The following is a 27,993-nucleotide window of genomic DNA, read 5'->3' as shown; positions in this document are numbered from 1 at the left end:
CAAGACTTTTTAACTAATGAATATTGTTGGTTTTAGGTTCGATAATAATAATAGATCTATAGAGGCATTATTATATTAAATAAAAGAATAGATGTCTTACAATCAAAATATCATTATGCAACTTTGCTCCAATTTAACCGATCTTGTACCTTTAGCAGTTTCCGAGATCCTCAAATTTGGGACATCATGTACATTGGCCAGTGTTGTTAAGTAATGGTTAACAATAAGCGTCACAATTCTAGTGTCAGGGCCTAAATTCTTGAGAGGGCGTATTATATTACTTCCAGTTACTTTAATTTGATTTTAATATATGTACCACATCTTGTCAGGATGTATTACAAGAATGAACTTGTAAACAGTAAGCTCTTAAACAGTAGCAAAACGATAATGCACTTATAGTAACTTGTGATGTATATTTGGAACGTGTAAGAAGACAGAATGATAGATGTATTGCTTACGTCGGGATTCGAGATCATTGATATGAGATGATATGATACTACATACCTAAAAAGTAAAAGATACCTGTGAGCAAATATTTTACCCTAGTTATTGTGATTGTTAAATAAAAGTAAAATACGTTTACACAAGGCCATTTCAGGTTTATAGCACCTGTACACAATACCATAAAACTATCAATAATACTAACATTCTTCAAATTATAGACATCAGTAAACCTTGTTAAAGAGTCTCCAATCCAGGCAGAACAAAACCTGATGTCCAGCATTAGAAATCGAGTTGATGGGAAAGTGCTAGCAAGCATTCCACAAAACAATTACACAAGCCAATTACACAGTCTACAAAATAATCCCAGGTGCCACAATACTCTGGGTTGCACTAGCAAAGTATATAGATTTCAACTAGTTAGACTGTGGCACTAGTGCCACACACCTACTTACACTAGCTAGCGTTGTTTTACGTACCAAGGTATCAGGGCACTACACCTAGCACGGAGGGATGCTCATTTAAATATTACTTTCCTTATACTGATAATGATTAAAACAATGAAAAAAACATAAAGTAAAACAATGCTCAGTGAAAACTCTCACCTTTGTAACTTGACAGGTTTGATAGTTCAATAAAGGCACTAACCACAACACTAGAGAAAAGTTACGGGAGAACAACTGGGCACTGTTCCGCGACTGTTTTCGAGTAAAATTACCGCCGAACTAAATTTTAAAAATGATCATATTAGAAATATCTCTTAAAAGAATCCTGGTAAACATCTGTCATCGCCTATGTTTTTGAGAACTTGTAAATACCAACATTCCCACACATTATAATTTTCTCCGAAGTGACCTTTTTTACCCGCATAAGTACTAGTAAGTGCTATTTCTGTTTATTTTGTTATCTCCGAAAAACCTCTTAGAACTATAAAACTTAAAGATTCTCACAGATCGTCCTTACCCAAGTAACATTTTCTCAAGCAGTTGCTTTTTAAAGTTGCCTTTTAGCCGCACCAAGGTTCTGCAATAGTCATTGGCTTGCTTGATGGAACTATTTAGGTTAAATTTTGTGCTAATAGGAACTAGGAACCTTAGGTAAATTAAAAATCTAATTAGTTCTAGTCAAGTGTCAACAATAACGTTGTTATGGCCATAAACGAGGGCTTGATGGTTTTGAGATAATAAGGTTTTGGAGAGGTTATATTTCAGCATTAATTTGGCAATCAAAATTCCAATATAGAACGATTTTAGCATTAAAATTACCTATTCAGAACCATATGATCTTGAATCAATTGCCTAACTATTTGGCACTTATACGGCCTATTCCGGAAAATATAGGACTTGCTAAAAGTCATATGGATAATAAGATAACTTTATGGGATAAGGTTAAACCAACTAGTCACAATAAAACACAGTTTGCAGACGTCGACTATTAAATCCTACGTCATTTATTCTTAGAATACAAGGATGTTTTGGCATAAAATTGTAAGTGGTAATTTTAAAAGAAAAGTGAAGCGAAATTTCCAACGAATTACAACTGGTCAGTAAATATGACAAATAAAATATTGACAATTTTGGTAGATTATAACGTAAAAAAAAAATTAGTTTGCAATAGATACACCGGAAGAAGATAATTCTCGTAATTTAACTGATGGCGGTCTTGGCATTGAACCTGATCCTCTAGAATTAACAGAAAAACTGGCTTCAGAACAACCAAGTTCATCGATGGATTGGAATGAAGATGATGAAATTGATGACTTTAAGAAATTTGATTTTAGTCAAGATTTAAAAGATTGGGCACTGAAATATAACATTAGACACGTTGCCATTAAAGATCTTAATTTAATCTTAATCTAATTAAAATCTTAATCTTAATTTAAATAAAAAACTCTGTATTATATTATTTTTGTTTAAAATTAAAAATTTTAAATAAAAATACAGAGGTTTAGCAACAAGACATGGCAACACCGGATCGCCTCGCATTAGGTTGGTTGTCGTCGATTGTTGGCAGCAAATAACATCTGACAGTGTTGATTTTCGGGGATTCACATCGTATTAATTTATTGGAAATATATACAATCTTACAATAATTATATTTCTTCAATTTTTTTGTGGTGCTAATATACTTTGAATTAAAATATTGCATGGGTGTGTTAAGAGAAAAATGATTTGGTACTCATAACCTCTAAACTTGAACAATCTGTATTTATCTTTATCAAAATCGCTTTGCCTATCTTTATTATATGAACTAAAATGAACTTACCTTTTTATGTACCTAAATACAGCCCTGTATGTAATTTGAACGATGAAAAAACACACTTTTATTTTCACAGTAACTGGAACCACCAAAACCAAACGCAAACTGAATTGCAATAATGAAGACTCAAGAAATCCCGCGTAGTAATAAATAATGCCAATAGATCCTACTAAATGCCTAAAAGCCATTTATTGAAATTCGCCTAGACTTCGCGAGCTAATTGGTTATTAAAAGTGGCCTATAAGTCCTGGAAGATGCTAGTTAGCCCTGTTTTAGCTTTTTTTAAAACCCACTGGCATTTTTTAAGCCTTTTGTCCTACGACATAGCTTTTGATACTACTTAAGTTATTATAGCAGCTTAAAAGCATACCCTGCTAGGCGTCTATTTTGAAGAAAAAATTTAATTCTTCCATTTTTATAAGCTATCCAAATGCAGGCAAAAATAATGTAATATGTAAACAATTTAGATAATATATAAAGACACTGGAGCATTTAAGTACATATTATCACTAAAGCATCTCAGAAATAAAAATATATTAATTTTTTGTTTTTTTTTATTGGCACTGAATAATGTTTAATTTTTAAGATATCAAAGGCGCGCGTGTTTTATAGTTAAATTACACCCAACTTTTTCAAGAAACTGGTGTGTGCAATGAAAATCGGTCATCTATTCCAGTAGAATATATTTTTTTCTAAAATAAAGTCATACTGAAAATGTCGCCATTGCTTTTTATTTTGACGTTGTCTTATTTTTACCCTGGCTGCATCATATTTAAAACTAAATGGCAAAATTTGAATACTTCAATATGTATCTGAAATGCCAAAAGCCGGCGAACAGGCCAAACTATATAACCACCTAAAAGTCTAAAAGGACTTTGCTAAAGGGTTGTAAACAGGTAGGCGTTAAAGATTTCAGGTTCTACACAGGTTACTTTTAGGCATCTTCGGGTTCGATAAAGGTTATTTCTATTAACTACTCGTATATAGGTTTTGTGATATGCGATCTGGTTTCAAATTGACCAGGGCCTATTGGCAACGACAACCTCTTTAGGGCTGGGTCTTTTTTTACTACAGGAGGTTATGCGGGCTAATAAATAACGTTGTTTGTGCTTAATGGCATAATCAATAATTTTTCTTAAACAGGTTCTAGAAGTTATTTATAACCTTTTTAGAACCTAAATTGTTACTGGGGATCTTTACATTTCAGCCCTTAACATTCCCATAGATTATCGTTGCATTTTTTATTCATTTTTGATGATCGACAAAAATCACATAAAATATAGTAAGTAAAATAAATTCACGTCTTAACTAGATTCCTATAAACTCTATTTAGTTTGATAAAGAAGCTAGGAATGGCAGTGATCGATTGTGCGAAAAGTAAGTCATAAAAAAAATTATGAAAATTTGGTGACATACTGATTTCTACCATACTTATTCCTTTTTCCTTAATATTTTCTACCATAAATATTCCATTCCATAAAGTTTTAAAGTCCAAATTGACCAAAAAAATTAAGCATGAATTAATTGTAATTAACGATTCCACCGGGGTCATCAGAACTAAACGTATGAAAACCACCATATAACCATACTATCCGTTAATATTCATGTACGCAAGCGTCAAATTTGTTTGTTTACCTTTTTTTACCCTTGTAATTGAAAAATAAATTGTTTAATTGCAAAGGTACATAACAATTTAACGCATGATGGAATTGGTGCTGAAAGGCCATAAATACTGTATGAAAAGTGTTTTTCAGCAATTTTTTTTTCTATATTATAGTATATATTATATATTTTATCGATTTCAAAAGTGAGGTTAGAATAATCATTAATAATAAGAGGTGAGAAGATTTTTAATATATAAAATTATAATAAATAAAATAAATCACCTTGGACTTTGTTAAACGGCCAAGTATATACGTATATACTACGTTTAAGAGCGCTATTCCCGGCGCGACCAACTGAGAATCCGCTTTTAGTCGTTTAGCCCGTCCGGCAAACATCTGACAACACGGTACCGTCGCGTCGTCACTTGCTTTCCCATCGATCCGCAGCGATCCGGGCTGCATTGCGTTGTGAATTTTTGAGCGGTGTCGTGGTCGACGTCCAGAAAAGCGCTTTATTTTTTTTTTAAGTTTATTCTATTTCTGCTTCATAAGAAGTTTTTGCGCAATTAGTAAAGCATTTATTGGATACGCTTTTGTGATTTTAATCTAAAAAAAAATCTTTAGGCTTATACAGATTTTCAATAAACTTTGTAAAAAAATTGCACCAAAACACAAGACACAAGCGCAATTTTATTCTGCATTATGTTAAAATAGGTTTTTCAAATCAAATAATAAAATGATAAAATATTACTATTTATTACACATAATAACCTATAAGTTATCTATTATCTATAAATATTAGCTTTAATTATTGTGTTTGAGATATTGACAGTTAAAAATCATCTTGAATACACTTTGATATGCTGTAAGTTTATTTTATTTTTGCACTTTATTTTTACCAGATTCGTGCTACGCCCAATTTAGAAATTATGGGAAAATACTGCAATAAATTAAAAAAAAAAGAAACGAACGAAACGTATATTAACAAAAAAATATAAACATATAAAAAACGTATATACATATTTATTAAGGTTTTTACATATTAGGAAATAAATAAAAAAAAAATTAATAAGCTTCTGCATCGATTCAGTTGACAGGTTTTTCGCCAACGGAAGAATTTTAAGTTCTGATAGGCAGCCCTTTTGGATAAAGCGGGTCAACTATTTCTGGTAATAAAAAATTGAAGTAGAAGGCTTTTAATTTTGGTAACATTTGTTCCTCCCAAAATTGTTCGTCACGGCCAATCTAAAAAAATACAGAATACTATAAAGAATTAATTTATGTTTTCAATTAAAACTCTCACCTGTTCAACTAACATGCCAAGAGGGCTCCAAATAATAAAATAGCATGATTGCTTGTTAGCTATAGCTAACTGCCCCTGAACTTGGTAGTAATAATTGTGGTTTTTTTTCAAATGTAGGTGGTTATTTTCCAATGTAGCGAATGTGATCTTTTTTGATAATATTGCTTCGGTTGGAGTCATGTTGGTAATGCTAAATGGGCATTTAACTTCTACCAAATCATGTTCATTAATGCAACCATCAGGGCTCGCTGCCAAATAATATTCTTGTTCACCTATAAAAATTCCACATCGAGACACTTTTAAATTAAATTCATTTTCAAATTCTAAAATTGCTCGGGCCTCGCTTTCACTTCCATATCTTGTAGCATTATTGCCGCTAAAATTTCCATACAGCATCGTTTTTATTGCACCACATGGCGAGGTTTTTGCCCGCATTTTACATATTTTGCCAAAATTTGAGGCAGTAATCCGCTGTGATCTTTCTTGTATCCATTTTGGATTAGAAGCCTGGCCAATTGTAGAATTTTCAATATGTTTTATTTCCTCTGGACTTTTTTTCATATCTTTTAAGATTTCTTTTTTCCTCGAGATAAAAACGTCACTGTTTATTTCTAAAGAAATGTAATGGGCGTCAGGACAATAATCCTTATCAGGAAGAGTTTGTTTTCTTTTCTTATTTTTTTTTTTTGAAATTAATGTTTTTTGCAGTCTTTTAGTTTGATAAAACAGCCTTATCTTTTTACATCTCTGAATATACCGCTTAGTAAAGGAACGAGGGCTTGTGCCTATTGCGGTTTTATGAAGGATTTCATAATAGCTACCACCAGAATTAAATGACAATGCAGCTGCCTCACAGCGAGCTTCATATGAACCTCGTTTGCAAAAATTTATACGCTTGCCACCAACAAATTTGCTAACAATACTGTTATAATGCTCAGCGAGGTTATTGTCCATATTGAGGATTAGGCTGCTTGCATTATCTATAATTCTTTGCAAAGCTACTAAGATGTCTTCATAAATTCCACAAGTCTGCATACTTGGCACTAAATTTGTGTAATTTGGATTATCACACTTGAAATAATTAATTTCTTTACATCTGGCGTGTTCCCCAAATACATGACTTGGGGCATTAGAGATGTCACCCCTTAGCAATTTAATTTTTTGGTCCATCGTGGTGTCTTCTGCGATTCTGTGAGTGGTGGCTTTTGTTATCGCACTTCTTAATCTTAAAAATCTGTTCAAAACCTCTTTTCTTAACGCCAATGGTACAGGTACATTTTTAGAATTACTTCGTTTTTTATCTGCAAATTAAAAAGAAAGAAAGTAGAAAACAATAGATACACATTATATAATTGTATAAGTTTAATAGTATGAGTTTAATAGTGTAAGTTTAAAATTTGCCAATATCATTTTATTTAAATTAAATTTAATTTTCATTTAAATCAATAAACGCATTTCTTAGATACAAATATGAAAAAAAAAATTTTTTTTACAAAGTTTAACACCCTGTATCTTGAAAACAAACCGCTTCCGGACATATTATGTTTATTTAAAAAAAAGTTTATTTTTACATGATTTATCACTTCTAGAAGTTTGTACAAACCTGACACCCTGTATGGCTTATATGTATGTGTAATAAAATACAGGGTGTTTCATTTAAAATGATATACATGGGGATATCGGAGACCGTCAAAGATACAGGGTGGATCAAATGAGAAAAAAGTTGCGCATTTTTGTAAACATATGTCATTGTCATATGTCATATGTCATTTGTAACAATATGCCATTTAAAAATTTTAAAAGCTCCGAGTGGTTCCGAAGATAATCGGAAAATCCGATATTTGAAAAAATCGATTTTATTTTTTTCTAAGCTTATTTTTTATCCGATTTTTTTAAAACTTTAAAAAGCAATTTTCAGAGTAACTTTTTACGTGCTACATGAAGGTATTTTTAGATTTTTAGTACGACGTTTCGTCTTTTGCCGACCATCATCAACTTTTTTTTTCTTATGGACGCTATATTGGATTTTTGCATATTTAATTCAAAGCAAATTTTTAAATAGCATACTGTTAAGCTCAAAAATGCGTAACTTTTTCCCCATTTGATCCACCTTGTATCTTTGACGGTTTCCGATTTCCCCATGTATATCATTTTAAGTGGGACACCCTTTATACTGGTATTAAAATATAAAATATACATACTACATATTTCTCGAATTTTCTTGGCAAAATTTCGCAACAAATGATTCCTGCACTCCACCTTTTGCACCAACATATTACCATAAGGCTTTGATTGCAATAATTTTCGGTGGACCGAGGAATCTCCATCACCAATCATTTTTGTAAATTTTAAATTGTAAAGCTCCATGCTTCTTTTAAAGCCCTCCAATACTATGTCAGCTTCCATCGATGTAGATGTGCCGTTCCAGTTCTTATGACATTTATGTATTGGAACGTCTTTTTTTTTATTTTCGTACCAGGAACATAACGAACAAAATTTATTTCTTATTCCCAGAAATAACAACTTCCCTGTTTTATAGCCAACTATACATGCCTAAAAATTACAAATTAAAACATTAATCATTTATGTAATGTTTTTAGTCAACAGTTAAAAGAAAATACTTATTTTCGATTTTGATATTATTATTATTAGTATTACCACTCCAGATGAAGAATCATAATTGACATTGTAGGATCTCTTTGCCCAAGCCCCATCGGTCACTACGGTAATACATGGAATTCCATCTTTATCCACTTCGCCTTCAATGGTTGCGATTCTAGCTTCTTCAGCGGCAGCTTCTTCCATACTCTTCCATGCGGATTCCCTAATCAAATGACCCACTTTCTCATGGTGGCTGCTAATCGTTTTATAAGACATAAATGGCATATTCATGGAAGCGGCTACTTCATTAATTTGTGAATAGCCTAGTCCGGTAGATATGGTGCTTAAAACCACTGAAGAATTTAGTTCAAGTTGTTGAAATTTATTTTCTTCATTTGAAATTACTTTAGTGACGTTACACATTTTACATTTTAGTGTAAATTCACTATATAATCCGTTTCTCTTTTCTTTAATCAATTCCATATCCACAAGAGTGCAGTCAAACGGTTTATGCCGTTCCCCATTTAAAAATTGTTTAAATAAATATTCAACGTCAAATATCCGCCTACCTGCTATCTCAAATTCATTGCTAAAAAATTAATTAATTTCATATAATTATTTTTAATAAATAATGTATTAAATTATTTACCACTTTTTTCTTTTTTTCGCCGATTCTAAATTATTTTCTTGTTGGCTTTGACTTTTAGCACCATTTTCAAGTTTATTATCATTTTCTATACTAAAATGTAATACGTTTAGATTATAATTAAAAAATAACATGTAATATATACATACCTCATAGAATCTTCAACATTTAACTCACTATAATTATTCAAAATTGTTGGCGATATTTGTTGCTGAGAATCTTGATAATTATAACCACACGAGGGTAATAAATGAAATCATTACTGTAATAAATGAAAGTTATTTTTCTATGGAATATGTTGTATTTTTCAGGATAATGTTGTTGTAAATTCTAAATACTCAAAAAAGTTACCTTAAAAACATTAAAAAGTTAAAAAAGGCACTTCTCTAAATGCTTATAAAAAATCCTATACTAACCTGGATTCCTCGCGAGCCTTTTCTTCTAGATAGTCGACAGAAACAGTATTTTTAACAGAAACAGTATTTTTAAAAGTTTCAGATGCAGTTCTAAAATAAAGTAAGATTAAAAAGTTTTAATAAACCTAAGTAAATAATAAACCTTTATTTAGGTTAAAACTGTTTTATACTTACCTTAAATTATTTATTTTATTAGATCGGGCTTGTTTCATTCTCTGTTTTAAAGATTTTTTATTAATATAATACACATCTTTTTTACCCTCCTTTCGTTTACCCATTGTTTATTATTAAAATTTTTTAAACCGCCAATAAAAATGGTTAACTAATACACAATAAAATAGATAAGAATAAAAAACGCAAAGACAAAAGAAAAAACAATAATAACACGAAACACAACTACCCCAAAAAGCACAAAATCATAGGTATAGAAATTACAGCGGAAAAACAGTAGCATGCAATTACCGAAATTGATATAATATCGAATAGCTCCCCCGTTCGGTGGACGACTCTCGTCACCAGCCAGACAAGCGGCGCACGGCGCTGCGTTGCCAGCTGCCAGCAAAAGCCGCAGGTATTGGGAAATTTAAAGCTGTTTTTTCAATTTTTCGGTTATTGATATTACGCTTTTATTAATTAAAATTTTATATTTTACCATTTGGCTTAATTTTATAATAATGATTTTATGTTCCCGCTATAGACGAATTTTCGACTTTTTTTCATTATTGCAGAATTAAAAACTAAAAAAAATAAAAAAATAAAAAAAACGTTCTGTAGCGGTGTTCTTTAGGAAATTTAAATAACTTTACTCAAAACCGCAGTTAAATATCTTTTAAAATAAAGGAATTACTGAAATAACAGTAATGAGCGGGTGACTAATGCTCTTAAGATAATTGAACAAAACATGAATATCAACAACAGAGGACTCTCGGTGCAGACTTGGAATATCAATTTAAAACACAAAAATTGGGGTCAACTTTCACCTGCAATACTGATAGCTTTCGGTTTTCGAATATTCGACGTTCTTTAACACAGTTTCTTTCAATAAATTATAATTGTGGAACCAAGAAAATGTCTCTATCCAAAGTTTTTTGTGCACAGGGCCTTTCAGGACAAGTCTTGCGGCAATCTAGATATGTAGCGGGATTAATGACTGTAAATAATGGCAAAAACAACAGGTAATCTAATAAATACTTTGATTTGATATCTATATAGACAAGTGGATTATTGTAAATATGGTTTAATATTCAATAATATTCTCACCTAGTCAATTTAAATAATAGCGTGCTATATGACTTCTGTATTCACATCGACACTAATCTCTTGTGGTGTGATCATATTGATAAATTGTGCTGTAGGTTATGTTACAATATATATGCTATAAAGAAAATTAGATTAACTGGTAATAAACATGCAGCTGTCACACCATACTATGATTTATTTAGATCAACAATGTGGTTTCTTTGGTTAGTATGGAGTAGAGCAGCAAAGACAAGTATTGAAAAAGTTTTTAGAGTTTAAAAATCCCCAATATGACCAACGGTTAATATTAAACCCAATATGTCTTGTAAACCTTATTTTAAATATATTTAAATCATGACATTGTACTCTCTAATTATCTACCTAAAATCAATAGATATCTTGTAGCCGCAGGTGTGCACTCCCACAATACAGGAGTTAAACAACACTTGGTGTTAAGTCAATGTAGTTTGAGCCGAAATAGAGTGAATGAGGAATAAAACTGTATAATGCTTTACCACCTAGATATAAGGAACTTAATTTAAAAAGAAATTCAAAACAATGATATGTAGCCTCTTGTGTGACTATACCCTATACTTTTTTGTAGAGTATTACATTCTAATGAGAAGTGAGGTGCTTTCCTTTTAACAGAGCTGTATTTGGGATTTTAACTTCTATTTGTATTATTTTTAGATTTTTAGTGTATTTTTTAACCAATACAATGTATTAGTAGTATTTTAAATTTAGTTGACTTTATTCTGTAGAAACTATTGTCCTAGGCTTGTCTATAATATGTTGAATTCTGAGAGTAACAGAAATAAATAAAATAAAAATTATAGTAGTAAAAGAATCTGAAACCTGCAGGTGTCTCTCTCTCTCAAGGTTCTGTATTGGGACCTTTGTGTTTAATTTTTGTTAATGACAATAAATTTGTTTGTGTAAGCCTTGTTCTACTCAAGCAAGATAGATTTAGATTTCCTATACTATTATCAATTATATATTTTCATATACTTATTCATATCATTCAAAATTATGTATCTATATCATTTAAATTACATCCACAGACCACAGTAACTAACAATTCATAATATATTAATAAAACACTAATTGAAAATATTAACAAAATAATATAGCTTAATCAGCAAATGATCTATTCTATAAGGGTAGATATATCTCATTAAATTATTTCATGAATTTGATGCTTAAAGTTAGATAAAGTAATGCATATATAATAATGCTTTGAAAGATTTCCCAGAAACAGGCCAGAATTACTATTACGCTAAAGAGTTTCAAACAAATTATGACTATATTAGGCGCCTTTTTTTAAGTTTGAAGAATCTCAAAACATCATCTTCAGTTTGTATCCCATCATCAGTCAAGCAACTGCTCACATAATTAAGAGACCTAATCATTGATTCATCTTAAAGCAAAAGAACAAGTGAAGTAGTCTTTTAAGAGTCTACTGAAAACTCTTTGCACTTATATACTGTACAAAACCAAGCCCTTAAGTTAATTAGCTCATCAGACTAAATATACCAAGATCTGCATTATAATACTGAAAGTTTTTACCCTCTGAATTATAACATGAAGCAACGCCTCGATTCTTTTTAATTAAATTTTTTCATATTTAAAAACACTTCAGCATTTAATATTCATCTGCAATCAAACCTGGTCAAAATGTGAAACTGTATAAGTCTATATAACGTGCAAACAACAAAAAATTACTTTTCAAACAGGTGGCAATATCATTCATGAATATAGATAAGAAATTAAGGTAGCACAATGAAGCCCATGTGGAACATAAGAGGCATAAATATATGTAGATTGCAAATGAATAATCAGCACACCAAACCCTGAGAGAAATCCATCTAACAGGGGCTGTCAGACCCCTCCGTTAGACCCTTTTGATAAATTAACTTATTGGTTGAAGCAGAGTTTCCAGATGTAAACTTCTCTTGTTCACTGCATATTATATTCATTTATGTAAACTCCCATTTTAATTAAACCCAACTATGGTTTTAATTCAGCAAATAATTATTATAACATACTGCACATTTGTGGTGTTTTTTATAACATTTGTTAATCAATTAGTCAGTACAATATGTGTATCCCATTGTACTGCCCCTATTTATACTATTTAATAGCTCTCTAGAGACTTCTAGTTTTCCATGGAAATAAAGTATTATTATCCCATCCTGTATTGTTATCCTGGCTCTGCAGAGGTTTTTTATCCAATTCTCAGCATGGTTTTTGCCATAGAAGATCCGCTGCAACACATTTCTTATTTTATCAATCTGATCTCTTGCTCCTAATGAAAACGTGTAAATAAGTAAATGCCATATCCTATAGTGACTTTTTTAAAGCATTTGTTTGGGTTGATCATAAAGTGCTCTCTGACCTAATTACACTCACCTCAGGTGTTCCTCAGAGTGGACATACCTCTCCTTTCCTTTTCAATGTTTTTATCAATGACATTTCAACTTGTTTCAAAAACAGCAAATGTTTGCCACTAGTTGAATGGCTGGGTCTAAATATCAATAAATATTGTTAGATCATCATCACCTGCAAATTTAATCGAATCGATACCAATTGTATACAATAAATGGTTTTGTTATTAGAAAGAATCAGTTGAGGCAACCAGGCTCATTTATTGTTCCATGGTTAGATTAATCGTAGAATACTGTTCTGTAGTAGGTATGGTTCTCTCAGCACCAAATTCATATTAACACACTTGAAAGGGTTTGACATATATTTTTGAGACATTGTGCTTATAGGCCTCATATTGCCATTGTTGACCATGACTACGTTTTCATTGAGAGTCATTTGTATTTGATGATACCTGTCAGTTGTAAGGAAGTCTGTGGTGCAATATTCATCCTCAAACTTGTACATGGTGATATTGATTGCCTGTTTCTTCAAGTTGTACAACATTTATTGTTTCATATCAGAGGCTTAGACATAATGCCACTTTCAATGTTCCTTTGCATTGAACATTCAATGAAATTTGTGTTTTTATATTATGATTTTATCTGTTTTCTTATTGTTAGGGTGATTCATGAGAAAAAAAAACATAATTATACTTTTGTCTATCTGTTTCAGGTACTTATCATCATCTGAAATACAATTTGCTAAGTTAGCTCAAGAAAAGAAGCCAGATTGGAACAGGGCTGTCACTGAGGCTGAGAAAATAGTTGGATATCCAACGTCTTTTTTAAATTTGAGGTGGTTGCTTAGTGACGAAATTGCTAATGTAGCTTTGCACTTAAGAAAACTTGTCGGATCTAATCATCCATTGTTAAAAACTGCAAAGTAAGTAAGTAAGGTCTTTTAAATTTTGTTTTATATCTAACAATATATGTATCCATTATTTACTTATTTTATTAAGAAATTTGTAGTTGATACAGTTGGATAATATATTTATATATTTCTGATAAATTTAATTATTTTGTTATTGATCACTTGGAAGTTCATATCCAACTGAAGAGAAAATTGGTTGGTTTGAATTAAATTGAAAAAGTATAAGACATAAAAGATGTTATAGGACACAGGAAGATATCATTATTTACAAATTCTTCAAAGTTATAAAAATATTTATTTTTTAGAAGGTTTTAATTCTTTCTTTGAAACTGGTGTAGCTGAGAGTCCTAACACTTGGGGGTTTTTAAAGTTTTATACCATAGTAGTTGGTTCCATTGTGGCTTTAGCAGGTCTCAAGAACTCTGGAGCCAAGTTAGCACTGTTAGAGTCCTAACTTGGTATGAAACGACAGGGCAAACTCTAGTATGAAAAGACAAGGCAATGGCACTAACCCTAACTGAACAAAAATCTGACGGAAATCATCCCTGTATGCCAGACTTTGCAGAATTCTGAAATATGTCCTCTGTAAGCCAAAGATCTTGTGGGAATGGGTAGAATGTCCTCATTCCAGAATGGCCTTGGTAATTTTTGAGGCGAAATAACTAAATAACGAAATATGATAAGCTGTAAATAGGGATTTTAAAACAAAATGACAAACTCTGAATAAGATAAATTTATTTTGACAACTTTTCACTTAGCTCTGAGACATGTTGGTCCCAAAGCAAGGAAATATCAAGGTGAACACCCCAGAAACAGACACTCTGTCGGCATTTGGCAATATTTAGATGGGACTGTGCTTCTTTTCGGAGGCTGAAGTTAATAGATTGAGTTTTTGCTGTATTAAGTCAAAGTTTATTTGTCAAAAGCCATCTCTTCACATCTGACTGTTGGAATCTTTAAAATTTTAATATGTTGTGTAAATGGTGGTCAATCATCATCAGTAGACAGTATAATATTATTACCTCTTTGAAAGTTTACCAAATCATTTGCATAAATGAGAAAGAGGACAGAGCCCTGGAGTACACCCAGGTGTACCAATGCCTCTTGAGGTTTTGTTGGTTCTAGGATACATGTTGCCTCCTTTTAGAAAGGTAAGAATCCGTCAGTAGAACACTATCCGAGTGGAAACCATAAGAAACATGTTTTCAGAGCAGACTACTGTGAGAGACACAGTCAAATGCTTTGATCAGGTCCAGACATGATGCAAAGATGTCCCTATCCAGTTCAAAACCCTCAATGACCTGACGTACAAGATGATTTAGTGGCAGCACTGTAGTTCTATTACACCGAAAGAATAAGTTTTATATCTTTCAAGTGGTCACAAATGTCTATTTTCAAAGTCTGTCGCTCAACAATTCTAGAATTAACAGGCAAGTATGATATTGGCCTATAATTGAATCTGTCTTTCCTTGTTTTTGAAGACTGGTCCAACCAATTGCTTGGTTGATTAATTTTGTTAAAGGATAGAGTATCATACACATAAAAGATACGATAGGACTAGAACCTGAAAACGATAACACCAAAAACAACGCAGATAAAAATCAAAGGATACAAATAGAAGGAATTAAACCAAAAGTGTCCGAGCTGAAAAATCGAAGAGCGCGGTTTGGATAATATGAATAATGAACTGATCAAATATGGAGGCGACGAATTATTGGACGAAACACAAATTTAATTTAACAAAATATTGATTATTTGAAACCGTGACTACAGTTATGTGTCAAATCTCCTTAAAATTTGCAAGTATCCGTTTTTTGAGGACTTTTCCTTGCTAACTATATGGTGTTCTAGATTTTCTACATTCCTATTGGAAACCATGAGATATGGGCTATCATAAGAGGGTAAGCCCTCCTGAATCTAGGTTTACATCAGTGTTTGAGACGGAAATTGTCAAAAGCACTAAAAAGAAAACGAGTTGCAAATTTTCAAAAGATTTTACATATAACTGTAGTCAATCTTCCAAATATTTGAGTTTCTTTAATCAATTAGCGCGGGTTGTAGCTCTGAGGAGGAGCATTTTAGGATAGATGTTTATAGGAAAAAGAAAAAGTCTTCTTTTGACTGCAACAATATGCTCTAAAAATATTTGCACTGAATTTTGTGACATCCTGTATATATCCAAGGTGCCAGAAGGGTGCATACAGAGTATAAAGATCCCAATTTTTAAAAAAAGGAGAAAAGATGGATTCATAAAATTATAGAGGCATTAGTCTGTTAAACGCACCTTGAAAGCTATTCACAAAAATTCTAGCCGAAGAAATTCTACAGACTGGCATCAGTGAAGAACAACAGGGGTTCCACAAAATAGATCCACCACAGATGCAATATTCATCTTAAGACAAATAGTCGAAAAATCAATCGAGTATAACAAACCTGCCTTTACGTGGTTTATCGACTTAACAAAAGCATTCGATAGGGTAAGACTTAGCGATGTCTTAAAATTATTAAAGGACAGATTAAGACAGAATTTGAATCCCAAAACAATTAAAAATATCAGAAAAATGAACATACGAAATAGCACCTTTACAAAAGCAAACAACAAACTTTCCAATAAGATGCCCGTCTCAACAGGAATCAGACAAGGGGACAGTCTTAGCCCAATACTATTTATGTCCTAACGGATAAGATCATCAAAGAAGTAAAACCTACGGGAAAAGAATGGATATAAAATGGGTACGAACAAATTTAGAATAAATTGCTTTGCTGACGACGCGGTGTTAATATCGGAAGATGAGGAGAATTTGTAAAGATTATTTTATAGGTTCGACACAGTCGCAAAGGAATTGAACATGGTGATTTTTGTCCAGAAAGCGAAGACTCTGTCAATATCAAGAGAACCGAGAGGCTGCAAGTTACAATGAAAGCGTAGAACTGATTATGTCCTTTAAATACCTAGATGTTAATATCAGAAGTAATAGAAACCTGAAAGAAAAAGTTTGAACACAAACAATGGCGGCAGCTAGGGTATCAGGATACCTTCGAGATATAATATGGAGGAATAAATTTATGAGTATCGGAAGCAAGACGCCAATATACAAGACATGTGTACAACCTATTATGACCTACGCTACAGAAGCACGAGCAGAAATAGCCGCTACTAAGCAACTGCTCAGAACAACGGAAATGAAGACGCTAAGGTCAATTGTGGGAAAGACTCTTGAGGGACAGAGTGAGAAGCAGCAACATCAGATCCCAATGTGACATGCAAGATGTTTAGCATGATCCAGAACAAGAAGAGGATGGAGAGATCATGTCGACAGAATGCGTGACAATCGACCAGCTAAAATCGCAAAAAAAGAGAAACCAATCAATCGCAGACCACCAGGAAGACCTAAAATAAAACGTGGGTACGAAAGCTGGACATCGGAGTCACAACTTTGAAAAAACAAGACACTGTCTTAAAATAATAAGAAGAAGATAGAGTATCAACTTTCTTATAGTTTTAATTATTTTCATGCTCATGCCAAAAGAGTCCAAAAACTAATTGGCGCCAAGATTCTTTAATGCGTTGTCTAATGACTTAAAAGATGTTTATGAGAAAACATTCCGATATAAATTAGAAATGTAGATATTCCAAATAAGCAGAAAAGATATTCATGTTTTTTTCTAAAGATCATGGGTATTTAAAAAAATAAGAGTAGGTACTTACATGGTAGGTACATAGCTTATTTAGGTAATAGTAAAAATAGTTTTGTGTAAAGGAATCGATTAGTGACTTAATTCTGATTGTGTCGTGAACCTGGATTTTACTTTATAACCCTAAATAGACTCTTAAAACTGGATACGACTACCAAAACACTAACAAGCGGCGTCTATGTTGCTTCAGTGTCTTGTTTGTTTCATTTACCTGTTTAATTGTAACTTTGTATATTTTGATTTTTTTTATTATTTATTATTATTATTAATGTCCTGAGCCACGGTGGCAAAGTAGCTGTTGCCTTTAGCATTTAATTTTAGAGACTTCTCTCTATGGGTAGTTTTAGGCGAGTTACTCTTTTGAGACATAGCTGATTCCTTATTGATTGAGTTCTCAATATATTGATTATGAGCATCTTTCTTTGCAGCGATTTATACAGCTCTATACCTGCTCCTGAAACCAGTGACTGTTTTTGTAGGCATTAAAGTTAGATTTCTGTGCAGTCTTATAGTAAATAGACTTATGCCCTATTGTTGACCACTATTTCCATTTTAGCCTTCAATTACATACTTGTGAGCCCTTACCTTGAAGTTTTGTTTATTGCAAGTATGTTTGCAAATAACATACGAGGTTTGTCCGGAAAATACGTTTAAAAGTGGAATAATATTTTTATTTTACAATTATTCAGAAATTTCAATATGGTCTCCTTCAAAGTACTCCCCCTGAGACAAGATGCACTTTTGCCAACGCCGTTTCCACTGTTGGTATGATCGCTGGAAGTCTTCAGGTGTTACGCTCTTCAATTGCCGTGTCGTTTCGGACTTGATGGCTTCCACATCACCCGAGTGCCGCCCCCGAAGCACTATTTTGCATTTGGGGAACAGAAAAAAGTTACCCGATTTAGCGGGTGAATAAGACGGGTGTTCTGTCATAATGATTGAGCTCCTAGCCAAAAACTCACGCACAACGAGAGATGTATGTGCAGGCGCGTTGTCGTGATGAAGGATCCACTTGCCCCGTTGAGCCAAATCCGGCCGAACTCGAGCCACACAAGCTCTGAGACGAGGCAAAACTTCAACGTAGAAATTCCCGTTCACTGTCTGGCCGGGACGAACAAATTCCTGGTGAACAATGCCCCGAGAATCAAAGAAAACAATCAACATTGTTTTCACATTGGACCTTGATTTTCGCGACTTTTTTGTTCTCGGATCTCCTGCTTGCTTCCACTCCTTGCTCTGAGATTTCAGCTCCACGTCGAATTCGTAGAACCTTGATTCATCTCCAGTGATGACCCTATCAAGAAACTCGCCCCTGTTGTCTGCCTCCATTCAATCCTGACAACAACCAACCCTCCTTGTTTTCTGATTTGGAGTCCAGATTTTCGGAACGATTTCTGCACACAATTTTTTCATTTCAAGTGTTCCTGTCAGGATTTCGTGGACGATTGTTTTTGGTATTGACAGTTTCTCAGCTATCATCCTAACTGTCAATCGACGGTCATTAAGGACACAACCACGAATTCGTTCAACGTTTTCCTCAGAAGTCGATGTGGAGGGGGCGTCCTGACCGTTGGTCATCTTTCACGTCTTCTCGGCCTTCCCGAAACCTTTTCAACCACTTGTTGACAGTTGGTTCCTTTAGAGAATTGTCTCCGTAAACTTTTTTCAAGCACTCGAAAATTTCACGACCATTCTTGCCAAGCTTTGCAAGAAACTTGATGTTAATTCGCTGTTCCTCAATCAGAGAAAGCTCCATGCCGACGGCAGGTAGAAAAAGGGTTACTTTAAACGTCTAAACTTAAATTCGCTATAACTCGCAGAGCGCTCTGGCTCGAACTGAGCGTATAGTGGATGGTATAGAGAGAGGAAAACGCCGGCCCGCCCCTCCCCTATACGCGTAGATACGACGCCACGAATATTATATACGTACTTTCCGGACAAACCTCGTACTTTTCCTTTCAATTTGTAGAGGTTTGATCTACAATGGCAAAAACAACATGCAAGCTTGGGGCCTAATTGTTTTACTAATTTCAAAGGCAGCTGGACATACAGAAGACATTCCTGATATGGAACAAGACAAAGCAGCCGGTAAAAAATTTCTTTAAATATTTTCAAAGCCTATAGCGTACAACTTTGAAACGTTTCAGGAGTATTGCATAGTCAAAGAGCACTGGCAGAAGTAACAGAAATGATCAGGATAAGCCACTTGGTCCACAAAGGTTTAGTTAACTTACAACCTCCAAACAACATAGATGTCAGTGGAGACATGATGTTTGGAAATAAAATTGCTTTGTTAAGTGGTGACTACTTGTTAAGCAACAGGTAAACATGTTACAGCACCTCTATTCGATCTGCTGTCATTCTAATGATTTGTAGCTGTATAGAACTGGCTAATCTTCGTAATCAAGACCTGGTAGAACTAATGAGTTCAGCTGTAAGAGACTTAGCGGAAGCAGAATTTGTGGGACCGAGGGACAAGCAGAACAATCCACTACCAGCCAAACCAAAGGCGACTCAAGTGGAATACAAACAGTTCACTGAAAATAATTTGGAACCTCTGGTTGTTAGTGAAGCTTTAGGCAACGCACAGGCTGAATGGACTTTAAGAAATGTCTTAAATGCAGGTGAGGTCTCTAGTTGTTTTGTTTATCCTGTTAAATGTTCACAGAATTAATTTTTAAGGTTCACTTCTTGGTAAGTCTTGCCAAGGTACATTGAAGTTAGCAGGGCATTCAGAAGATTTACAAGAAAAAGGTTATCTATTTGGAAAACATTTGGCCTTAGCATGGCAAGCTTGTTTGGATAGAGAACCATTTCAACCAGGTAATGAATATCCTTTTTCAGAAAACGTTTTTTTTTTTTGCAATATTAATTTTTAGGTTCTGGTGGCGCTTTTTGTCTTGTTTGTGCTCCCTTAATGTTCACCTTACAGCACAAGCCAGAACTTTACGAACATATTGAAAGAGGAACTGAAAATGTGGATGATATTGATTATGATTTATTGAGAAAAGAGGTGAGCATTTTTTTCATATTATCATTCGTATAATAAAGGTTGAATTATTTTTCAATAGGTTCTACAGGGTCCAGGTCTGGAACTTACTAAAAACCTACAGAAGGAACATTCACAGGCGGCTCTTAAGGTTTTAAACGAACTTCCAGCATCTGACGCGAGAACTGCGTTGGCTAATATAATTGCTGCTGTACAAGAATCGTAGGAAAACAGGTAAAGTGGTTATTTTAACACGTTGAGTGCCATGAGAAGTAACATATGTTTCACACTAAATTTTTTAATTTTTTCTGGGGCCACGTGAAACGTATGTGTTGCACACGTCGAATTAACTGTCGAGCCTTGTACAACAGCTCTTGATTCTCATCTCCATAAGAAATACATAGGCAACGAATCTATATGGCCTATGGGTACAGCAAATGACTTTGGCCTGTTATTATGTACGTATTCTAATTGAATTTTAGAGTGTAAATAATTTAACATGTTTTTACGTTTTTTTATTACAAATACAAAATCAACAAAAAAAAAGTGAGTTTGAAATTCTACAAACCGTTAAACTAAATAACTAATTAAAATTAAAATAAAACAAAATACATTCTGAAACAAAACAAAATAAACAAAAATATGTTTTCAACTAATTTTACACAAAAAATCAATTATTTTTAGTGCATTCATGTACCTCAAAGAAGCACGAAATACAGTAATGTTTTTTACAAATTTCACAGAAAAATTTTGTATTTTTGGCTTTCATTTGGGCCTGTTTTCTACCGAACTCTTCGGATAATTTACAATAGCATTCAATGCATCGTCTTCGGCACTCCGTTAGCACATGTTTCTGTTCATTCCTGTTTGGCGCTGGTTCATTGTCAACACAATTTATGTCTAGAAGTTCTTCACACAAAATCTCTTTGAAAGTAGTGATACTAATTTTATTTTGTGTAAGTTCCTAATACCATTTCTATCGCCAGTTTACGGTACCACTTGATACCTCTCCTAAGTGAAGAATTATAAGCTTTTAGTTGGTCCGACAAATCGATGAATGCCTTTGAATTGTTATAATCCATCACAACTAAGGGCTTTACACCTTCTTTATTTCGCCGTTTTACTGTAACAACTTCGTCGGTATGTTTAGTGCTCAACATGAGGACATCTCTTTTATCCTTCCATTTAGATATTACCACCCCCGTGTTACTTTCCCTGGCTATAATATCACCCTGATTTATTTTTTCATCAACGACCACTTTTAGATTCAGTTTTCGGTTTTTCCTAAGTGTTCCGACTAAATGAGTATTTTGCGCAAGAAGTGTGCGTCAGGCTGATGCTAGTATAATAGTTATCGGTATATAGTGTATACCCTTTGCCTAATAGGTCAGCAAGTAAATTGTTTACTACACGAGTCGGTACAGGTTCATTATTATTATTCTCCTTGCCACAATAAACACTTAGATTGTATGTGTAGCCACCTTTAGTACACAATTTAAACAATTTTACACCAAATTTGTGCCGCTTGTTCTTAATGTACTGGCGAAACGATAAATGGTACCTATGTCTCATCGATACATATGTTTTTTTCTGGAACAACTACTGATTGGTATTTCGACTTTAATAAATTTAACAATGGAGCGAGTTTTCGAAGTTTACTCGTATCAGAAAAATCCTTATTATCATGAAAGTGCCACATTGCAAGTAAAAGTTGAAATCTGTTGCGGGACATTATGTTTTTAATTTTGTTATAGTAAATTTTTTCGACCAATAAGAATGTAAGTGAGGCATTCGCACTAGACCTATCCAAAGTAAAATTCCTATAAATTTTTTTTAATTCCTCGGGATTAGTTTCTTTCCACTTTCTTAGTCTAGTTTACTTCAAGCTGTGGATCTGTTAGTTTTTGAGCGGCGTACCTATGTGTTTCTGTAGCCATTAACTGAAAAATTTCATCATCCAATAATATACTGAAAAATTGTAAACGACAAACTTTTTTATATTGGTACCTGTCATAGGAGACCAGGTCATATCCAAATTCGCAGAATCATCGTCTTCGTTATCAACATCTACCATATAATTTTTTATAACTTCCTCTATTGTCTCCGAGACATTTAGAGTTGGTCAATTGGTCATAGGATATTGAGGGTTGATCCGTCACACCTGAATTTGGCAATAATTGGTCATGTGATGTTGAGGGTTGACATTTCTTGATGCTAGGCCTAATAAAAAATATCAGTCTAAATTATGTCTTAAAATTTTCAAATAACTATATACCTTTCATATATCCTAGTTTTTATTTTTTTATTTGGTGGCTCAGAATCAGTTGAATCATAATAGCTTGATGATGGCATGTAGTTATCAGAGGAACCATCACTGAAATCTTGACAATCATCAGAGAGATACTCATCCATGAGTTGTTGCAACAGCGCTTGATCCTTCTAGTAGCGTATTTTTTATACTCGCAATAAACGCACCTAATCAAGCAACGACCCGAAACCAACTAATTCAAATTATTCGAATGGTAACAGACAGGCTCAAACAATCCCGGTCAGTCACGCATTCATTGCACCCCACTGCCCTCGCACACTAGTTTGCCAATAGGACTGGCCCTACTACACATGATCTTGTTGCGTGAAACGCGGATGTCTCACGTGGCCAAAACTGACAACTTTTTACTCATAGGCCGCGTGAAACATATGTTGACTCACACTAAAAAATATGTTTTTTTTTAACTAATTTTTTTAAAACTCGAAATGTGTACCTAATTATTAATACATAAACTATTTTGAACTAAATATCGCAAAATTAAAAAGTGGCCAGATGGGTTAGACTTTTTAGCAACATTGCGGCACTCAACGTGTTAACAATCTTGGAGATTTGTGAAGTTATAATGTATTTATATATTTTTTTAAAGAATATTTACACAAATTTTGTAAGTAACAAGTACTTTTTATAAAATTGTGAATCTATTTATGAAATGTATGCTAGTCCATAGAATAAGAAAAGTAACATTGTTGTACCTTTATTTGAAAGATACTGTGATAAGAAGCATTACAATCCGTTCAGTCTATTATGTTACCACTTTGGTCATGGGATATATTGTATTTTATATGTTTTTATTAAATTTTCTAATAGATTAATGTTTTTTAAACAACCTTTAGTTTATGCATTTCTAGCTTTCAATTAACCCCTTAGTAACACCGAGAAACCTATTAATAACTACAATATAATTGCCTTTTTAATAGTTGCTACTTAGATTATTTATTGTTAACAAACGAATAAATGAATAAAAAAAAATCATTATCATTATTTATTCATTTGGAGGACAGCAGACAAATGGACCATTAGTCTTTTCCTCGCTAGAAAAAAACCTCAAGAAAGAGTTGTGCTGTAAAGAGACATTTAAGGATTTTATTACTATTTAAGAAAAAGTGATTTTTCTAAATAGGTAATAGATAAAGGCTAAATATGTTCGGCTTGATTCGTTGCATAGCGGTCATTTAATCGTATGCAAAATCTGCACACGGATTGAAAACGTTGGAACATTATTATATTTCTATGTACATAATAATATAAATCTTGGCGATTGTTTACGTTGAGTTTTATGTATGTATGTGTACATAGTGTTAATATAATGTCCAATAAAAGACTAGCTAACTATAATTATTTTTAATGTGAATCAGAATGAGTTCAGAATTGAAGGAAGTACAATCAAAGAGGTTGAAGTAAGTCTGTAGGTTTATTTTGATTCATTATACAAGGTTATTCTTGCGAATTAGTGACCAAAGGGTTTGTGGGTGACTTGGTCAATTTCTGAAGAAAACTATTTGTCTAGCCCACGTTCATTCAGTACAGAATTCTCTAGTCTACCGGTTTATTTAAATAATATATTCTGTTATGTTTTAATTGTATTGCCTCCTGTACGTAACCGGCCTTCATGTATGATATCTACCTTTTTATCCCTGTGATATGTGCTATTTTAATTTAAACCTTAAAATGAATTAAATATAATTCGAAACTTTGATTTTTTGGCTAGAAACTAATCCTTTTTTTTGGAAATTGACCAATTTACCCATAAAACACCACTTTTTATTGGAAAATCTGGTTTTCTAAACATAGGATGGTAAACACAATAAGCAAAGTGTATTAATAAGTGATTTAAAACTAAATCCGGTGCACATTATCAAAGACACCAAACGTGACTTGTAATAGTAATAATAACACGTCAAATTAGATATACAGGGGGACGTTTAATTATGCATTTACTGAAGTTCTCTCAATCACCTCCTCACCTCCAGCTAACCTCACTTTAATATGTCAATTGGAAACCCCCATCGTGTGATACATCATAGTAAGGAGCCTAAAATTCTCTATTCAACGGTACCAAAAAAAATGAAATTGGTAAATGTGTAAGCAAATAGTTAGCGAAAATGTCTAGAAATAATGAATATTTTATTTACGCCAAACTTTGGTATGTCAAATGGCTACCCCATGGTGTGATACATTATTTTAAAGGGCATTCATTATGCTATCAATGGTTGTAAAAAAAATAAAATTGATTGACCAAGAAGCAATTAAAGTGTAAATCGGTAGGGTAGAAAAACAAATTTATTTTATTAAATGTTCAAAATGCGCACCGTTATTAGCAAGACAATAAAAAAGCCTATTTTCAAACTCCTTACGAACATTGGCAAGGGTCTGCCCGCTAATTTCTCTGCATTCTTGAAATATTCTATTTTTTAAATTCTCAATACTCTCAGGTGGGGTTTTATAAACTTTGCTTTTTAAGTAGCCCCAAAGAAAAAAGTCTAGTGGGGTTAGGTCCGGAGACCGCGCAGGCTATTCGATTGCACCACGTCTGCCAATCCACTTTTCTCGAAAATTTTCATCAAGCCACTCTCGAACTACCAAAGTGTAGTGCGCGGGAGCTCCATCCTGCTGAAAATGTATATTATTTTCATTCAATAATATAGCACCATGTTGATCTACTTGATTTTCCATAGATCGGATGATGGAAGGGTATATTGCATTTTCTAAAAGGTTTAAATAAATTTCGCCAGTCAAATTTTCTTTCAAAAAAAATGGCCCGATTATTTCATTCCCATAAATTCCTGCCCAAACATTAATTTTTTGGGGATATTGGGTATGGCCTTCCCGAAAAACATGCGGATTTTCATTATCCCAGTATCTACAGTTATGTCTGTTCACCAAGCCATTTAAAAAAAAGGTCGATTCGTCACTGAAGCAAATGTTCTTCAATAAATGGGGATCGTCGTCAATTCGCTGGCACATCACTTCACAAAATTGAATTCTCCTATCAAAATCATCTTCTCCGAGTTCATGAAGAATATGAATTTTATAAGGAAAGAACTTATTTTTTTTTTAAACTTTATGTACGGAACCAGTGGAAATATTTGTTAGTTTTGCGGCCTTTGGTATAGACAAAGTTGGATCCATAGCAAATTGTCCTAGTACTTCAACTTGGCATGCTTCATCGACAACTCTATTTTCATATTTTTTCTTATTGCAAATCGATCCCGTCTCTTGAAATTTTCGTATCAATTCTAATACGTATTTATGGCTCACGTTTTTATCTTGATACCTTTCATTAAATGCTCTCGCGGTTCTGCGAGCACACCGATCTTGAGCCCCATAAAGGAAAATTATTTCTATTCTTTCGGCTAGCGTATACACCATTTTATTAACTCACTGTTTTAACTAAAATTGAAAAATTGCACGCGTCAAACTGACAGTTTTAACAATAATAAATCGCCTGCTTTTTAAACGCCTTAAAAATGTAAGGTATTGCAGTGTTTTTTTTGTACCTATTAGGTAGGTTTCAGAAAAAATATAAGTGAAATAAATACACATACAAACTTATAAGACTGCAAAGATTTTTGCAAAAAATTTGAAACACTCTTTTTTCTCGCAAATAACGGTACACATTCTTTACTTAAAAAAATAAATAATTTGCTTGAACTAAATGTACTGTTTGTTACCACACATTTTAACTTCCAAATTGCTTGTATTTTTTTTTTGAAAAATGTAAGAATTTCAAAATGATGTAGGTACCACACTAAAAGTATTCATTTAAAATACCAAAGTTTGGCGTAAATAAAATATTCATTATTTCTAGACATTTTCCCTAACTATTTGCTTACACATTTACCGATTTCATTTTTTTTGGTACCGTTGAATAGAGAATTTTACGCTGCTTACTATGATGTATCACACGATGGTGGTTCCCATTTGACATATTAAAGTGAGGTTAGCTGGAGGTGATTGACAGAACTTCAGTAAATGCATAATTAAACGTCCCCCTGTATATCTAATTTGACGTTTTTTTTTTTTAAGAAAGTTATTAAGGGTGGATCGTTATGAAATGAAAGCACTGTACATAAACGACCCAGCAACGGGAGAATTAGTAAGGCCAAGATAAACTAGTCAAGGAATTCCGCAAAGTGCACCATAAAGCTCGATGCTCAACACCTACCTTAGAAAGTTAGATCACTTAATCAAAACAACAATACCCTGCTGCAATTCGTGGACGATACAGGAATATTAATCAAAGACATAATATAAACACAACGTTAAGGCAGCTGCAATCAAAGTTAAATAGGACAATAGAGGAACACCACAGAAAACGAAAGCAATGATTTTCACTAAAAGAAGATACACAAACCTATCGGCCAAATTCCAACTAAACTAATGAGAAATAGACTGGGTAACAGATTACAAATACTTAGGCATCACTCTTGACGGCAATATGAAATGGACAACATGCATAGACAACTGCATAGCCAAAGCACAAAGAGGCATCAATGTGATGAAGAATTTAACTAGAATATGGTGGGGAGCAAACCCACAAAATATTGCTATACAAGACACTTGTCAGAAATCACTTGGAATATGGAACAATATGCATATATAAAACAACAAAGGCAAACTAGAACAAAATAGACAAAACACAGTATCAAGCACTAAAAACGGCCTCAGGATATATGAAATCAACCCCAGTAAAGGCACTTTTATCAGAGGCAGCTGAAACTCCTATGAAACTCATAAGAACAATGAGTTACTTATTTTATTGGGTATTACATCACTTATAGCAAAAATCAATTTAGAAAATACTATCTCACACGCTCAAAAATTGAAAAGAAAATCTTATTTTCACGTATTTAAAAGAAGTCAAATCTTTAATGATACCTTTCGATATACTTAATTTAATTAAAGTTCAATAAGTTTTAAATACAATAATTTACTTGAGGTATAGTAGATTTTTTTTATACATACCTAGGAGCTGAGGTTTAATCTATTAATCTCTGAGCTCGTTTCTTCTTTTTAATATCCTACCTAACTTTAATACCTATAAATATTAAAATTAAAAACGATAAAAACAAGATAAAATAAGATAGAAGAACCTGTTTATCCATTTCTCTAAATTTTGCACAGTCCTCAATTTGATCGTTGACAATTTTACAATAGAACAATAAATATACGAAAA

General features: G+C 33.1%; 2 protein-coding genes across 7 annotated transcripts; one reads left to right on the top strand and one right to left on the bottom strand.

Annotated features, from left to right (window-relative positions):
• Positions 1-4,519: 4,519 nt before the first annotated feature.
• Positions 4,520-23,643, top strand: LOC126745674 (all trans-polyprenyl-diphosphate synthase PDSS2). 2 transcript variants are annotated; one of them, XM_050453633.1, is made up of 9 exons: positions 4,520-4,538; positions 10,369-10,445; positions 13,606-13,815; positions 19,469-19,587; positions 19,647-19,821; positions 19,876-20,123; positions 20,182-20,322; positions 20,379-20,512; positions 20,571-23,643. In XM_050453633.1, exons 2-9 carry the CDS (start codon positions 10,417-10,419, stop codon positions 20,712-20,714), a joined length of 1,200 nt encoding a protein of 399 aa, XP_050309590.1. In that variant the 5' UTR covers positions 4,520-4,538; positions 10,369-10,416; the 3' UTR covers positions 20,715-23,643. The 2 variants fall into 2 exon arrangements, with proteins under 2 accessions (XP_050309590.1, XP_050309589.1); XM_050453632.1 differs by lacking the exon at positions 4,520-4,538 and having other exon boundaries at positions 10,163-10,445.
• Positions 5,314-9,836, bottom strand: LOC126745672 (uncharacterized). 5 transcript variants are annotated; one of them, XM_050453627.1, is made up of 8 exons: positions 9,445-9,836; positions 9,271-9,360; positions 9,004-9,116; positions 8,858-8,947; positions 8,266-8,797; positions 7,809-8,160; positions 5,608-6,908; positions 5,314-5,549 (listed from the first exon to the last, which is right to left on the bottom strand). In XM_050453627.1, exons 3-8 carry the CDS (start codon positions 9,006-9,008, stop codon positions 5,424-5,426), a joined length of 2,406 nt encoding a protein of 801 aa, XP_050309584.1. In that variant the 5' UTR covers positions 9,009-9,116; positions 9,271-9,360; positions 9,445-9,836; the 3' UTR covers positions 5,314-5,423. The 5 variants fall into 5 exon arrangements, with proteins under 5 accessions (XP_050309584.1, XP_050309587.1, XP_050309585.1 ...); XM_050453630.1 differs by having other exon boundaries at positions 8,858-8,942; XM_050453628.1 differs by having other exon boundaries at positions 9,004-9,205; positions 9,271-9,836.
• Positions 23,644-27,993: the final 4,350 nt, after the last annotated feature.

Source organism: Anthonomus grandis, chromosome 16 (genome assembly GCF_022605725.1).
Source record: "Anthonomus grandis grandis chromosome 16, icAntGran1.3, whole genome shotgun sequence".
NCBI classification, from domain to species: domain Eukaryota; kingdom Metazoa; phylum Arthropoda; class Insecta; order Coleoptera; family Curculionidae; genus Anthonomus; species Anthonomus grandis.
Note: the sequence above shows the minus strand (reverse complement) of the source record. Positions and strands in the feature narration are given on the sequence as shown.